General features: G+C 50.5%; 2 protein-coding genes across 5 annotated transcripts in view; both read right to left on the bottom strand.

The window, feature by feature from the left end:
• Positions 1–4,352, bottom strand: DLX1 (distal-less homeobox 1). The gene is made up of 3 exons (XM_035131920.3): positions 3,971–4,352; positions 2,909–3,108; positions 1–1,226 (listed from the first exon to the last, which is right to left on the bottom strand). The coding sequence occupies exons 1-3, from the start codon at positions 4,281–4,283 to the stop codon at positions 972–974; spliced, it is 768 nt and encodes a 255-aa protein (XP_034987811.1). The 5' UTR covers positions 4,284–4,352; the 3' UTR covers positions 1–971.
• A 7,667-nt stretch (positions 4,353–12,019) lies between these two features.
• Positions 12,020–15,137, bottom strand: part of METAP1D (methionyl aminopeptidase type 1D, mitochondrial) — a 106,614-nt gene continuing 103,496 nt past the window's right edge. For 3 of the 4 annotated variants that reach the window (XM_035135296.3, XM_035135303.3, XM_088658089.1), the window contains 3 exons: positions 14,410–14,457; positions 12,983–13,061; positions 12,020–12,782 (listed from right to left, as the gene is read on the bottom strand). In XM_035135296.3, the coding sequence (XP_034991187.3) occupies positions 12,704–12,782; positions 12,983–13,061; positions 14,410–14,457 (206 nt within the window). In that variant the 3' untranslated portion in view covers positions 12,020–12,703. The remainder of the gene's footprint in view (positions 12,783–12,982; positions 13,062–14,409; positions 14,458–15,137) is intronic. The other variant, XM_088657969.1, reaches the window with a different exon arrangement.

Genomic DNA, 15,137 nt, shown 5'->3' with positions numbered 1-15,137 from the left:
CACTTCTGCAAACCAGATCTGCCCGTAAGTTTATTATTATTATTTTTATAGAAAAATGCTTAGGACTCTCATAGTGGTAGATTTCAAAGTCAATAAATAATAATAATTTAAACAACAAAAAAATCCCCCCTTTCCCCTTCGACAGAAAAAAATATATATACACCGAGGACTAACAACGAACATTATGGGAGGTGGCGGGGGGAATGGAAAGAAAAGGAAGGAAAGAGAAAGAAAGAAAGAAAGAAAGAAAGAAAGAAAGAAAGAAAGAAAGAAAGAAAGAAAGAAAGAAAGAGACTTGTGTTCCATTTTTCGGAGACCAGAAAACTCGGGATGAAGGGAATGACCTACATTTCATTAGAACAGACATGAGAGACAGACAAGAAAGAGGACATAGCTTCCTCCCCGCCCCTCTTCCTGGTACAAACAGATTATTCTTCTCATATTTTTTTTTCCTGATTGTCCAACCAAGCCGAGGGTCGGTTTTTCCGGCGCTGCTGGCAGGCTGTTGTCCGGCTGCTCTCGAGCCGATCCGTGGCTGCCGCGTCAGCTGTCTGCACTGGGAACCAGCCCCGCGTCGCATCTGTGCCTGCCTCGCCCGGCAGCTCAGCAGCGGCTGCGCCCAGGAGGACTTTCCCAAAGACGGTCCTCGCGTGGCGTGTCCTTTTTTCCTTTTCCTTTTTTGTTTTGTTTTTTGGCTGGCGCCTCTTCCCACGTTGCCTTTTCTCAGGCTCTTTGGGTCGTGCGTGCGCTTTCCCCAAACTAACCACAGTGTTCGAGCGCGTGTTTGTGTGGGGTGTTTAGTAATTTTTCCCCCTTTTTCTTTTAAGTATTCTGGTTGATGCCGACGGAGAGATCGGCTTGTTGATTCAACTTTTTCTTTCTTTCTTATTATTATTTCAAAAAAACAAAAAAACGAACGAAACGAGCGAAATACCAAACTCAAAAGAAACTGCCCTCCAAAAAAACCCCAATCACATCAGCTGAGGCTGCTGCATAGTTTCCTGGTGGGCCGAAGGGTACCAAGACGTGTAGCTGGGGATGTAAGTGGCCGGGGTCCCAGCGGAGGTCTTACCCGACGTCGAGGTGGTGTTCCAAACTGGGGGCACTGGGGGGGAACTGGCAGACAGGGACCTGCCGTTGGCCAGAGCGCTGCTTTCCAAAGCGGCCCCTCCTTGCTTCATCAGTTTCTTGAATTTGGAGCGCTTGTTTTGGAACCAGATCTTGACCTGTCCCCAAAGGGGGGTTGGGGAGAGAGAGAGAAACGAAAGTTGAAGGCGCCAGCAGAGAAGACAAGCCAGACAGAATCCGGGAGGCAACAGGAAAAAGGGCACCCAGTGGCCAAGAGGGTCTCTGCCCGGAGAAATCCGGTGCCAGGCCCAAGGCCACGCTTGGTTGCGATCCCCCACCCCAAGGGAGCGACGCATGATTGATACCAACGCGCGTCTTTCGCTCAGGGGACCAAATTTCCGGAAATGGAGGCGCACTACAAGTGTGCATGCACACTAAAGCTCATACATATGACAAACTTAGTTGGTCTCTAAGGTGCTACTGGAAGGATTTTGTTTGCTTGTTTGTTTCTCCCCTTTCTTTAGGGGAGCGAAGCGGCCCTCCAAAACCACACTCAGTAAACAAAACAAAAAAAGCTCCCCCAAAACAAATGCGTAAATGCATCAACAGCGAAGTGTGTGGGTCATTCGAAGAGCCACAATGAAAGTTTATTATCATCATCATCATCATCATCATCATCATTATATGCACGGATTGAGAACAGGAAGGCCTGCTGATTTCCATCTGAGGCAACATCCGATTTTGTTTGTTGGTTTTTTAAGGCCTAGTAATCCTAAAGACAATCCCAACTACAGTTGCTGAAATCACGCCGCCATCCTTAATTAAAGTTCCTGCGACCTGCGCCACAAGGAAGGTGGGACCGCCTTGCTCCAAGAGAAGCAAGTTTTAGGAGGGTGATACATCACAGAGGCAAAAGGCCTCGGATCTCCCAGGCTCCAAAGCCCAAGAGGGACCCAAGTCTAGACAAATGAAATATTTTATTTGGAGCAATTTAAACAAGAAGAATAAGAAAAAATCGCATTTTGCAACGGGGATCAGTCTATTTGGGTGACAAGTACAATTCCATCCCCACCCCCCTGTACATCTCTCTCAGATAGACAAAGGTGAAGATTTGATGGTGGTTGAGAAGATAAGAGCGCGCGCCTTTGTATGGGATTCGAGGGAGAGAGGAGCCTTCTTTTAAACCAAACTAAATAGGGTCCTCCAAGACTTGAAAGACGGGCAATTAAACCGCTGGAGGAGATTGTGATATCCTTCATAAATGGAGATCTAATCACCTACATCTTCAAGACATCACCTGGGCACCTTTGTTTGTTTGTTTGTTGGAGGGGAATTAGTTCCGCTGGGTTCAGGAAGACCGCGTTAGCCAGGCATAGGAAAGGGGCAGCTACTATCACTGGGGACACCATTCTCCCAGAAATTGCCCTTAAAAAGAGGCCTGCCACTCTCCAGTGTTGGAGATCCTTGGAATGTTAACGCGGGGGTTGGAGAGAGAGAGATCGACTTATTTTATGGCAAGCTCTTGAAGAAACGTCAATGAGATTGGGGGTTTCCTAAATCTTAAATGCGCTTCGGAAGGTAGGAGAGCGAACATGGTCCTGGTGGTGGGGCAGCAGCGGAGCAGAAGAAGGTCTTTTTCGACTGATGCTTCGGAGGGGCTCTCTGCCCCACCACCTACCCTGCCCAGCTTCCCCCGGGACCTTGCCTCTTGGGCCTCGGGACTCGGGATGTATGGCGAGCCGAGAGGGCCGCGGGCAGGCGAGGCCGCCAGGAAGACGCTCGGGCTGCAGGGATGGGGCTGAGAGGGCGACGGATGCCAGGTGCTGCTGGCGCTGCCTACCTGGGTCTGGGTGAGCCCCAAGGAGGCGGCCAGCTCGGCTCTCTCGGGCAAAGCCAGGTACTGAGTCTGCTGGAACCTCCGGTTCAAAGCCTGCAGCTGCAAACTGGAGTAAATAGTCCGGGGCTTTCGGATTTTTTTCCCTTTGCCGTTGAAGCGCACTTCTCCGCCTTCCACCACGGTGCTTTTCTCCGTCTCGGCCCCTGCAAGAAGCAAGAAAGCGGGCCAGTGAGGGACTGGATGACTGGATGAATGGATGGATGGATGGGCAATGACCAGCGATGTTGATGGTGCTGATGATAAGGCAATCCTAACAAGGGCCCCAAATTTTCCTCCCAACAAATCCGTTGGCCTTGGAGGTGCCCCGGGAGCAGCCGTGCCAAGCAACCCTCCTTCACCTCCTCCTCCTTTTCATCGCCACTCTCAAGGAGCCCCGGAGCCCGGTGGCTCCCTCTTCCTCTTCCTCCTCCTCCTCCTCTTCTTCTTCTGCTGCTCGGCAGCTCCAGAGAGGCTGCTGAGTCCCGGAGGCTTGGTCGCCGGAGAAGAAAGAAAGTTTGCTATTTTTACAGGCGGCGGCACTTTAGGTTTAATTACCCTTAATTGCATACATTGTTTATAGCGCTACGCAATAAATAATTGCCGAGCCTAATAGGCGCACATCTGGGGGGGGGGGTGTGGAGAGAGGGAGAGAGGGAGAGAGATTGAGGAGAGAAGAGAAGAGAAGGAATTTCTTTCTGGGTTTTGCCAGCCGGGCACGGGGTTGCTTTGTGTGCAAACTCCAGAGATCTTGGAGGTTTGGCTGGAGGAATTTGCTTGCTCTCTTGAGGACTGGGAAGGAGGAGGAGGAGGGGTGTATCTTGATAGCATTATTATTATTATTATTATTATTATTAATTATGTTTTGCTTCCTTTGGGATTTCTTCCCCCCTTTCAGATCTTTTTTCTTTTCTGGGGGCGGGGGTGTCGTTTGGTGCTTCCCAGAGCCCCCCTCCCCTCCCCACCCCTCCCCCTTTCTCCCCACAGAACCCAGCCAGCTCCCCTCCCCTCCCCTCTGCAGGCACGTACCTGTCTCCTCTAACCGGGTCTGAGCCAAGCTGGTGCTGTTGGGGTAGGACTGCACTGAGCTCATGTAAGGATTAGCCGCGTGGCTGCTGACCGAGTTGACATAGGGGTAGCCCAGCGGTCTGGAGAAGGACGAAGCTGCGCTGTAGGAGCTGTCCGGCTGCGAGTGGCCGGCCGAGTGTAAACAGTGCATGGAATAGTGTCCGTGAGACATGGGCGATGGTGGCATTTGCTGCCCGGGCGGCCCAAACTCCATAAAGACCGCCTTGCCGGAGACAGGGCTATTCAGGCTCTCTGGCATGGTAGTCATGGTCATTGCGCGCCGCTGCCTTGGGTGCCTCTCTCTCTCTTTCTTTCTCTCCCTGGCGATCTGTCTCTGTTTCTGTCTCTCTCTCTCTCTTCCTCCAGCCTGCCTTTTTGGGGGGGTCTCTCTCTCTCTCTCCCTCTCTCTCTCTTTCCTCTTTCTCTTTCTCTCTCTCTCTCTCAGGACCCAATTTAAGAGGCCCGGGGCTTTTCACTTTCCATTCATAAGAAAATGGAGTTTGTCTCTTTGAAAAAGTCTAAGGCATGATGCTTGGAGATCTACACAAACTCGCCTAAAAGCTTTGACTCAGCCAAAAGCGATGAATATGCATGAGCCCGCCGAGCTGATTGGCCCGCCGCCTGGCAGGATCGCGCGCGATTGGCCGGAGACGCTTTTCGGGGGCTCGCCTGCTGGACGCGAGAGAGAGAGAGAGAGAGAGAGGCGAAGGAAGGAGAGAAGCAGCAGAAGGAAGGAGAGAAGGCAGAGACGACGGCGCCGAGCTGGACGGGGCCAGCGCGAGGGGGGCCGCCCAGAGACCCCTCCCTGGGCCCCAGGGGAGGAAGGAGGGGCGCAAAAACCCCTCCTATGGAGAGAGAAAGATCCCAGGCTCCAGGACCCCTCTGACGTCTCCAATCGATTTTGCTATCTACTACCTCTAGCAGCGCCACCAACCTGATGTCAGAACATCAGATGGATTGAGAGAGAGGAAGGGTTTTCTCTCTCTCTCTCAGACCCCCTCCTCCCATTGCAGATCTCCCCCTTGGAGGGGGTTTCTCTCAGAGAGATGGGAACAGATCGTCCAGCTTCTTCAAATATTATATTAGGACCAGTAACTGGGACACGAGGTGCGCGCGCGTGTGTCCAGAAATGGTTAGCATCGCCTGAAGCCCACCATGCCTCGCTGCTTATAAAGAAAAAAAGGCATCTGCCACCAGCCTGCCTCTGCAAAGTTGTTGTGGTATATAGTCAGGTGTGTGCATTTGGGCCTGGCATGTTCCACGGAGGGCGCATCTGATCAATTTCGCACGTGTTAGGGGATCTATTGTGTAGCAGCTCTTCCTCGTCCCCCCAAAAGGGGCAGCTGATGTCGTTGCCCTACCCAATACAAAGGCTTTGTAGCTTATCTTATGGAAAAAGGGGGGGTATCATCACGGTCCCCTTCTCTGGCAAAGACGATACCCCGCCCCCTTTTTTTCGCAGGATGGGGATGCAGGAGACCTCAGAAGAAGTGGCTTTTCACAGGTTTACCTGGGAACCTTCGGGGTTGCTTCGGGGATGGGGCTGTAATTCATGTTTAGGTTTGGGAGAGGATTGGTCAGCTGAAAAAGTGTGCCGACTTTAGCACAAACACAGAACTGTTCGTCAGACAGTATGGAAAGCAAACGCAGTGTTGGCTGCTGAGCCAAGACTGGTGAGAAAATGCCTTTTGCTCTCTTGAGACCCCGTTAAAAACAAACAAACAAACAAACAAACAAAACCTAACGGGAATCTCTTACCCCCTCAGTTCCCTTCTATCACCTTTTGGTAATCACAATCAGGATTTCAGTGTTTTGGGTGAAGGAAGCGTTCTCAATTTTTCATCCTTAGTGGGCAGGAGGTCCACCATGAGAAGTACTTTTCGGGTTACATTTCTGATCAAACTTTGCGAGGAGCTTACAAGTCAGCTTCCCAATGACACAGAACTCTTCGTCAGTTGTAAGCTCCTCGCAAAGTTTGACTTCAAACAAGCTGCTCAGCTTGGAATGGGGAAATAAATCAGCGGCTTCCTTTCCAGGGCAGATAGCCAAAGGCCAGCTGTTTCGTGCTTCCGGGCGGGGGGGGGGGCAGCTCAACGAGACTAATACTCCTCCCCGATCTACACACCAAGGCACCCAGAGACTGAAGCGACCTGCGTGTTGGCCTGATCCTGTTCCCATAAAGAGACGAAGCCCGATCCCCGCCTGCTCCTCGCCTCTTTCCATTTTGCCAAATCCTCTCTGACCAACCAGAATCAAAGTGTTGGCTGTCGGGGGTGGGGGTGGCGGTAGTGTGTGGGAGTTTCAGAGCCGCTGCCAGGCGAAGGCCTTCTGGGCTGAATCCCAACTGACTTTCCGTCGTCTAAATAATTAGAAAGCGCCTGCTAATTATTCCTCTCTCTCCCCCCCCTCCATCATTTCGCTTGGGCGCGCGAGACCCAGGAGCCGCTCGGCGGCGGGGGTGGAGGGATGATGATCTTGAGGAAAGTTCACACGTGCAGCAGTATTAGTTACTGATTCCTTTGATTAAATGCTAGTCTCAAGTGCTCTGATCCACAGCTGAAGGCGGCCCTATTAGCATAACACTGATGTTTAATTTTCATACGCGTAATTAGCCATCTATTTAACACTCATCGCGGCGCGCGGCGCCTTTGCCGTCTAAAACAGCCTGGGGGTGAGGGAAGAGATCGAGATCTATATATCTATCCATATATCCATCTATAAATAAAAACCCCAACCCCACCCCCACGATTCTCTTCCAGCTTTGGCCTGAGCTGAACTTCTCCTTCTCCCTCACCCTCCTCCGCCCCTCGACAGCGGTCACACCTTGCTCCGTCAACGAGCCCACCACTCTATGCAATCAAGCGCACATTTTTGGCACAGGGAGAACACCAATGCAAAATGAACGTTCCGCACAAATTACATTGCTGATGGCGTTACAGATATTAGTGGGGAGGCCTCCCCTCCCCACGGGCGCGCTCGCTCGCTCTGTGGCTCAATCCTTTCCCAGAGCCTGAGAGCAGCTTGCTGTCTGGCTGGCTGGAGAAAGAGGGAGATGGTTAGAAGGAAGCAGAACAACTGAGACCTAAGTGAACGCCGTGCTCCAAATCCAAATAACACAGAGACTGAAATCCCTTGGGGGGAGTGTCTGAGCCAAACTGGAAGGGATCCACCCAGCCTGCTTCCGTTCAGCAGATCACCTTCTTCGGCGGGTCAGGGAACTGAGAAGCTTCTCTGTCCGCAAAACTCCCACCCCACCCCGGGGGTGAAAAGCCCGTCTAAGCTGCCGAGAGGAGGAGAGTTGCGCGTTCTCCACCGTCCACGGTTCCCTCCAGCAGTAGGAGAAGCAGCAGCAAAGCAGCTGCGCACCTGAGGAAGACCCAGCCGCCTTCTTTTCCCCGAGGAGCCCTGAGCTGTAAGTGGACCGGCCGGGGAGGCTGGAGGTGGTGGTGGAGGAGGAGGAGGAGAAGGAGGAAGAGGGTTGGGAGACTTTGGTCGGATTCCTCGCCCTAGACAACCGCGTGCGCTCAAGTTAGCTGAAGTTTCCCCAAACTGCCCAGAACTGGGGAAGAGAAAGTTGGGAGGCTAAGCTGTACACATCTTGTGTTGGTGGCGGGGTGGACATCTGGGAAGGTGGACATCTGGGAAGAGGAGGAGCAGCCTGGAGTTCAGACACTTCTTTAGGAGGGGGGTGGTGGGTGGAGAGACGGGTGGCGGAAATCTGCAATCAGCTGCTGACTGTCCCCATCTCCGCAGAACCTCGCGAATAATCCGGATTGATTTTCTAGCCATGGGGCGAAGGATCCCAGCATGACCTAACGCTCAAGTGTCCTCTTAGCTGTACCAAGTGGGGCTGTTTACATTGGGTGCGTGGGTTTGTTATACCCCTTCTCCCAATAAACTCTCTCTCTCCCCCCCCGTCCCCTTAGCGGGCAATGGAATATTTATGGGAAAACCTCAAGCGCCTTAGTTTAGCCATCCTTCTGACCAGAGGCGACACACTAATAAACATACACTCAAGAGAAGGGGCATACAGTAGTGCATTTCCAACCCCCCCCCTGACTTGAGTCGAGCTTTCTGCTACTTGAGAAATAGCATAGAAAAATCCTAGACCTTATCCTAACCAAACTTTCATTTGAAGTAAGTCAGATTGACTTGACTGGAGCTAGGTTTCAAACCAGCACTTTTAGAACTAGCTTGAATGCAAAGTTTACGGATCAGTTACAACTACAGTAGCTTATGAGAGGTGTCCTTCCTGTAAGGAACCATAAAAAGCAGCAGGATTTCTTTTTTTGGGGGGGGGAGGAGGCAAGATTACCCCGATGGACCCGCCCCCCCTCCTGCCCGATGAACTCCTGGTTAAGTTATAGGGTTCTGGGTTCGAATTGCTTCCGTTCTCTTGAAGTGTAACTGTGATCCTAAAGGTACAGTATTGTGAAGCGTATCCCATGCGAACCAGTTGGACTTTTGCGTCAACGCGTTAAGGGACTGCGTTTTTAAGCTGCCACTTTGGGAGGAGGGGCGAAGGTGCGGAGTTATGTCCCACTGAACATAGCCTGACTCCTTCATGGCTAGTAGAGCTACTAAGGATCGGACTAAGTGGGCATTCCGGAGAAATGGATATGAACGGAGGTGTGCAAATGCTCCAACTTCCACGGTGGTCTTGGGAAGCACCTGGCAGGAAGGAACCTGTCGAAGGCGAAGAGTCTGTCTCATCCAGAAATACATCAAGGTTTGCTTTTCAATCTGGGGTCGTGAAAAGAAATACCAGCTGGGCATTGAAAGGCCCTCCAGGAGACGGGCAAACTTGGGGGGGGGGGGCTGACCAAGGGGCAGCCTCTTGCAGTCTCCCACGTGCAGAGGAGCAAAAAACACAGCAGAGTCCCTCCCCGCTCCCTTTAAACCTTCCTGCAATCACCTTTATAATTAGGATTACAAATGTGTACCATAAATGCCACCACCTCGCTCTAATTGCTACGCAAACAGCTTGTTACCGCAGCAGTTGGTAAAATCCTGCAGTCCTAATAAAATTAACCTGGGTTGGTGGGGAGAGAATCTCGTCAAAAGCATACGCTAGTCTAACCAGAGAGGGAGATGCTGGCCCAATCCGAAGCATTAAAGCGCAAGCCCCTCGAGGCTTACTCAGAAGTAAATCCCATTGAGCTCAATGGCTTGGACTCCAAAGTACAGGGTAGGTTCAGGGTTTCAAAAAATAAAATAAATGTCGTAGCAGCAGACAGAAGCCTCTGATGAGACGACTGGCTGCTGTCGTTACTGCTTCTGAAAACCCCAAGTAGTGTGTCCCTTGCTTGGTGAAGGGAACTCTCTCCATGATTCTTTCTGGCAGTTTCTAACGGGATCTGAGTCTGCCACTAGATGGCTGGGTGAGTTTCTGACTCGTAACCTCTTCACAATGGCAACAGGGCAGATTCCCCCAACTTGTAGCAAGAAACCCTGCTAGAGATCCGTATGTGTACACAGCAGCAGCGTTCACACGTCTGTGTACACGAAGTCTCCTGGACTCCAGCAGGTAACTGGATCTCGTGGTCCCAGAGCCCTCATTTGCACTTGGTAGTTTTCCCCCTTCGCTCACCCATTTTGTCTCTCTTTGGCGCTTGGATGTGGTTTCTGGAGTTCAGGATTCTAGTCAGAAACAGAGCAGAGCCCACAAGGGGATGCGGTATAGGGCAGCCTTCTGGGCAGTAGAAACGAAAAGCTCCTGCCACGCGGGAAACTGTTGATGTCAGAACGGGTGGCAGTGATAATAAACCACAATGAACATTGTACTGCCTTGGAGAAGACATCGGTTCTTAGCCTCAGTTATAATACAGTATGTGAAATGGGAATATTCTCAGCCTGGCTTCCCAGGGCTGGTGTGAAGAGCCAACAAGTAGGAATCATGACGGGCCGCACAGTAAGTTCCTGTATGTCCCACTGATTCTGTTGGGATGGGAGACGTGCTTAACCCATCGACCAGGATGGGGTGTCAAATCGCGCAGCTCTGGTTGGCTTGTACCCACTAAAGGCAGAAGCAGAGACTCGGGTCCTCTCTTTAAACTCAGCTATTATTGATTCCAGAGCTTTTGAGTCGGGTTACTTAAAAGAGTTTCCCCTCCTTCCCCCACTCAATATAGAACGGTTAAACAGCAATCCTTACCCTCAAACATCGGTCTTTCATTTTCAGTTCATAAACGATGCAATCCTATACGCATTTAGCTGAGGATAATATCCCATTGACAACTCGATTTAGCCAAACTTCCGTCTCAGGATCATAGCAGCCCCCTAAATCAGACCCATAACTTCCAATTAAGTCACCTTGGGGCTTCAGCTGATGCCCCCTTTGCGCGCGCTAGGGGGAAATCATGTACCCATTTCCCTGGCAAGGAAACCCCCTTGAACTCCCAGGGGTTTCTATTTGAGTAAGCCGGCTCAGTATAGGATTGCGCTGCGAGGCGTGCAGATGGGACGCAATCCCACCGCAGTCAGGCGGTTACATTCGTTTACTTCTTATCTAATTTATTACCCCACCTTTCCCCCAAGGAGCTCGAGGTAGCCTACGCGGATCTCCCCTTCCCCAACTGTAAACCTCACAACAACCCCGTGAGGTAGGCTAGGCTGAGAGGCAGTGTCTGGCGCAAGGCTCACCCAGTGTCTGAATTGGGCAGGGGGAGGCTTGCTCGTTTAGTCTGGCGGCGGCAAATCAACTCGAGTTAATATTTTTAGAGCTTGGAAGGTCTCACTTGGGCTTGAAGCTCCAATTTAAGGAGTCGTGGGAAGTGGTGTTTGGTCGGTAAAGACAGCCCTGTATAGGGAAGCTTTTAATGTTTACTGTTTTATTATGTTTTTATATATGTTGGAAGCCGCCCAGAGTGGCTGGGGCAACCCAGACAGATTGGCGGGGTACTGTTGTTATTTCCTCTTATTTTTTGGTTTGCAAATGCCTCGCCAAGGTTCCACACCCAATATTCATTCTCTCTCTCTCTCTCTCTCAAAAGAGTTCCAAGCTGCCATAAAACTCCAGCCCATTGCAAAAGGAAAATAAAAGCTGTCACTTTGCAAGGACTCAGGCAGCAGCAAACACCCAAACAAAACCACAGCGGAAATATCCCCGGCCTCCCCGCGGCCACCACACACAGCCGCGCACACGCCGCCTTTGAAAGGGCAGCGGAGCTGGCGCCCGCACCTCTCCGGCAGGCAGCAAAGGCTGCTGTGCGCCCTAGTCTGGCTGGGCAGCGCGCGTGTGTGCATATGTGCCGGGAGAGAGCCCTCTTGGAGAGCCTTTTTCATCTCCCGAGGGCTGCCAGCCAGGACAGTCCAGGGGAGCGCTTGATCCTCGAAGCGGGTGTGTGTCAGCCGTCAAAGCACCCTTCTCTCGCCTTTTTTTGGAACCCGATTTGAATCTCAAAACGCTTCCTTTTCTGCATTCAGGCGGCGTGATTAGGAAGCACCTAATTGCAGATCATCAAACCCCTTCCTTCCTCCTTTGGGCTCTCAGCTTGGGGTTTGGGGGCAGCTGGAGATTTGATTCTGAGGCGGGCAGATCAGAGGACAGTCTCTTCCCCCCTCCCCATTCTCCCTTCCCCATCCCTCCCCAGCCAACCTACCCAATACAAATAAACAAATCTCTTCCCAGCATGCTGAGGCTGCCCATCTGGGAGCAGAAGGCCGCCCTGTGCAAACACACACACACACACACACACACACACACACACACACCGAAGGCAAAACACAATGTCTTCCTAAAAGCAAAACTGAAAAGGAGGAAAAATGTACGTTTACTAGACCAATTCCCCACCTAAAAGCTAGGAAAAGGTAGGATTATTAGCCCTCACCCACCTCCCCACAATAAGGCAAGCAGAGAGAGCTGCTTTCAAATATTTGGGGTAAAAAAATAATCGGTGAACGTTTTATAAATCGTTTTTAAAAAGTCACAGCACTTTTTTGAAAGCAATGAAAGAATCCCAAAAAGCGATTGTTGTACCAAGAACGCGTCTACAAGAACAAAGGCGCTTGTTTTGTTTTAAAGTTGTTGTATTTTTGTTGTTCTTCTTTCCGGAAAGTGGTTTTACACCTTTCTCCCTTGGAGAGTGCCTGTACAGACCCGCTACGGATGTCAAACTCTGGAAACACGAAGAAGATAACCCAAAACCTGGAAGAAACGCGAGATATACATACATACATACCCACCCAACCCGAGTTTAGATGTCACAGCTGCCAAACGCCAGAGCTAAGGGAGCGAAGGAGCCGGGAGGAGACGTTACAGTGCCAAGAAGTTAAATTAATTTAAGAACGAGAAAAATATGGAGGGTGCTGGGGAAAATCTTGCTGTAGAGTTCGGCTCTTTGAGCAAAGGAGCGCGTTGCTCGATTGCATTTGGGAAATTGAGGCGCTGCGCTCTGCGTCTTTGTTCAGCATCTTTCTGCTGGAAGAGAAATGAGAATCTTCTTCTTCTTCTTCTTCCCCCGCCTCCTTTCTTGTCTTTTAGGGACCGTTCCCCAGGGCAACTTTCCCTCTGGCCTCGCCAGATTCCACTAGCTCGTTGGGCCTGATCTAGGAAATAAATCCGATGCGTTGGAGCGTCTCCTCTTGAGGCTCCCCTGGAGCCATTTCCAAGTTGAGGCGCTTTCCTCGCGCTCCTCCTCCTCCTCCCTTGCTCTGCCCGGCGTGTTATCCTGGCCACGCGTGCCCAGCTGCGCCTTAAGTCTCCCCAGCTACTTGGGTCAGGATTTCTGCTCCTCTCGAAGTAATAACGACGGTGTGCTCGAACTGGGCCGATCTGAAACACACAGGCAGACGCAGTAAGTGCCCAAGGGGGCAAAGAGTAACCGAGCTTTATTTACTGGTGGAGAGATATAATTTCGAAAGAAAACCACTCAAGGAGGCAACTCCCGCTCTTTCCCCTAGCCAGAGAGAGAGAAAAAACCGATTTAAAGCTAAACAACAAACTACAACTTTTTTAAAAAGAAAAGTAGGCACCTTTTATTGTCCACGGATACTGCGGTCCATTTGTCCTTTAGGATTTTAAATTCGAAAGATCCTTCCATGAGGATTGGTTCTGCCACGTAGCAAAAATAAAACAGAAACGAGATAAGAGTTTGTCCACTGGCCTGCAAGGCAAATCTATTCCGGATCCAGGCAAAAGGCCCGATATTTTATTTTTACTGTGCGTCCCCCGTCCCCCACCTCATTGGAAACAGCCTAAAAATAAAACCAAAGAAAGCAGCCCCTGAACTGAAGAGGAGAAAGTGGCAACCTTCAGGCTTGAACTTGGGTCTCTTCTGTTTTTAAAGTGCGAAGAAGGGCATTTTAATCAAGCTTTAATTAAGATCCCCATGGATCATAACAGCCAAAGCACCAGCCACTCTCCTCCAAACAGCAGATAGGATAGAAATATTAGTTGTTGTTTTTTTCCCTTTAAGAGCAGGCTTTAAAATGTTCATTAAATCAGCAAAACAACAATTTTCTTATTTTCCTCTAATTGCCGCGCCATTTAGGCGCGCCGTGAGCGCGGAACACATTTCCCCCCCCCTTCGCCCCCTATGATTGGTATTTAGGATGAAGCTCAGTCGCCAAGGCGAGGGCTGCTGCCTGGCTACTCAGAGCTCAAAACGAGGGAGCAGCAGCTCCTGGGTCTACAGTAAAGGGCATAATCGTTCCCAGAGAGAGAAAGAAGGGTGATTAACATTGCATTTTGGGGGGGGCACACACACATGCACAGAGACTTTTTAGATTGTGCTCTTGCGGCAAACTCAGCTCCTCAAACCGCGTGGCTTGCCAAAGCGCAGGTCACATCTGTCATTTTGATGGACTGAGGAATTTCCATCTCTTCCCCTCCTCTCTCTCTCCCCCGCTTGATTTAATCCACGCACTTCCATCGAAACGACCCACCCTGCAGGGCTGTTGGGAGGGCAAACACTCATCTAGGGATAGGGAAGGGACTCCCTCCGGAGGTGGTGGTGGTGGACTCTCCTTCTTGGGAGGGTTTTTAAGGAGTTGAGATTCCTGCATTGCAGGGGGGTTGGGCTGGATGATCCTGTGGAACCCCTTTCTAACTCTACAGTTCTGCGGTTCTATATGGGCAGGGGAGCAACGCGCTGAGTAAACTTCGTTTTACTTCCGAGGATTAATGCGCGCACATCGATAACAGTAAGAGGCTCCGAGGGTGCTACAGCAGTTGTGACTGGTAGAAACTCACTCTGGCTGGATCGGGGCTAAAACTGGAGGGTGGGGAGAGGTGGAATTAAAAAAATATATATACCCAGTACAAAGAAGCAAGCTATGCAGACCCGGGCCAGGGGAAGGTACCGAATCCCGTTTAAAACAAAAACAAAAACCTGGCGATTTTGAGTCAATCCGAATAGAATAGAAGGTGGCTCCCCTTTTCCATACAAACCGCAACTAACCTATTGTGAACGCCATGCCCTCTTGCATTAACAAATCGCTTTCGTTCTCTGTGGAGTGGGAAATAAAAAGCGTTTCAATTACAAGGGGGAAATTGCGCATCCGCCCTCAGTAGAGTGTATCTGAAATCCTTTCTGGGGAGCAGTTTCTTTTTAGTATTTGAGGTATCGGTGGCCTGAAAACGAAGCACACCTCACCCATTCCTCAAAAAGGTCCAAATCGCTCTCCGTTAGCAATCCTGCCCATACAGCGAATCATTCCCAATTCGAGACATTGCAGCCCAATTCGAGCCTGCAGTAGTTGTTGCAACCCTTGGACGCGGTTTGTTACCCTGGTCATCAAAGGCAGAGTTAACCCCCGTTAGCTGGTGGATATCAGTGATGCAGAAAGAGGTGGAGGGTGGGAGGGAGAAGATAGGGAAGAAAATAAATTCAGGCTGTTTTGCAACTCTCTGAGTTTTTAATTTAAACCCCCCTGCCCACCGTGTTTCAGAATTATTATTATTTTAAACTGAAGGTGGAGAAACACTTTGATTTTTTTTCTTTTAAAAAAATCAAATCAAATCAAAAGCAATCGTTGTCCAATGGCTAAGTTTTGTTTCCCTTAAAGCAAAAGCAAACAGAAGCCTTTCTGAATTATAAGGAGGCACTAACAACAGGGGTAGCCAACATGGAGCCCTCCAGATATTGTAGCTCTCATCAGCACAGCCCCAATGGTCATGGCTTATGGG

This window comes from Zootoca vivipara, chromosome 1, assembly GCF_965207765.1.
Source record: "Zootoca vivipara chromosome 1, rZooViv2.hap1.1, whole genome shotgun sequence".
Taxonomy (NCBI): domain Eukaryota; kingdom Metazoa; phylum Chordata; class Lepidosauria; order Squamata; family Lacertidae; genus Zootoca; species Zootoca vivipara.
Note: the sequence above shows the minus strand (reverse complement) of the source record. Positions and strands in the feature narration are given on the sequence as shown.